This window comes from Microtus ochrogaster, unplaced genomic scaffold, assembly GCF_000317375.1.
Source record: "Microtus ochrogaster isolate Prairie Vole_2 unplaced genomic scaffold, MicOch1.0 UNK96, whole genome shotgun sequence".
Classification (NCBI taxonomy): Eukaryota; Metazoa; Chordata; class Mammalia; order Rodentia; family Cricetidae; genus Microtus; species Microtus ochrogaster.
Window position 1 is genome coordinate 1156734 of NW_004949194.1, and position 1301 is coordinate 1158034.

General features: G+C 41.4%; 1 protein-coding gene across 1 annotated transcript in view; it reads right to left on the minus strand.

Moving 5' to 3' along the window:
- Window positions 1–875: 875 nt before the first annotated feature.
- Window positions 876–1301, minus strand: part of LOC101990790 (carcinoembryonic antigen-related cell adhesion molecule 3-like) — a 78860-nt gene continuing 78434 nt past the window's right edge. The window contains exon 6 of the mRNA XM_026777986.1: window positions 876–1147. Coding sequence (XP_026633787.1) covers window positions 876–1147 — 272 coding nt within the window. The remainder of the gene's footprint in view (window positions 1148–1301) is intronic.

The following is a 1301-nucleotide window of genomic DNA, read 5'->3' on the forward strand; positions in this document are numbered from 1 at the left end:
AATCAGGCAACACAAATAAGTAAATGTTGGCCAGTTAATTGGTGGAAAATAGATCTGCAGGTGACAAGGACTTACTTTTGGAAAATCCTAAAGATTCTACAGATGTTTTTGGAACTGGTGAACAAACATGCACATCTGAGCTCTACTACTGTAAGCTAATATGGTGCACAATCAGATGTCCTATTTGTCACATGCACAAGGCAGCTAAGTATCAAGGGAGACTCAATTTGGACCCATGTGTCTCCCTGGGAAAAGAAATGGAAATGCATATTAACAGGAAAAAGACTAATGAGAAAGGTCCCACTGTGAATGATCTGCCCTTCTGTGGAAGGTTTCAAATCTGTGCATCACACTGTGGATCAAAACTCTTTAGAAACCAGCTATGTTGACAGTGAAACATGGGCAGACCCTCCTCCTGTCACTCTTCCTCGCTTCACATGGATGACTGCTGCGCAGGTGCATTGGACTTAGGTGAATGAATTAAACAAGGAATGTATTTGAGCAGATGAGAGACTGTTTTTCTCAATGCAAACAATGTACCATTTCCACAGAAGATTCAGAGCATCCAAAAGTTTGAGGGCTCCTATAATTAGTTCCCATGAATTCTGAGGGATTGCTAGATATTGGAAACACAACCTAAGTAAGCACTTACAGCATTTGAATATTTGTTTATCATATTGATGTTTTATATTTCTTTCAAGAAAACCTCAGTTTAAATCCTGGCCTTCCCTTGTACACATGCGTGAGTCTCCATGTCAGCTGTACCTGAGTAATAACTAATCATTTTAACCACACAACGTTTTAACATTTTGTACATCACTGAGAGGGAAATGTCAGCATTCTACTGTGGGATGAGAGGAGAGGTCACTCACTCATCATGGCCAGGAAACTGGGAGACTGGTCTTCGAACTGAAGTGGTTGGAGACCTCACACTGATATTTTCCACTATCCATTTCCTTGACAGGACTTATTCTGAGTCCACACTTTGTTGGGGACAGAGTCATCCTCTCTGTGAAGTATAGAGTACTGTTATTGAAGATCCAACGGATGGAGACATCAGTGTCAGGTGAAATGCAGGTGAAGGTCACAGAATCACCTCCTGAGACAGTGGTGTCAGTGATTTGCACAAAGGGCTGTGTCACAGGCTCTGAAAAAAAAAGAGAATTACCAAATGACAATAGTCCACAGAGTTCAACCAGATCCCCTTAGCTCATACTTTCTAAAGTTTCCCAGGGAGGGGGGATTTTTGGAGCTGTGGCTATATACATATTTTGGCTTTGTATCTCCTCACAGGAAATATG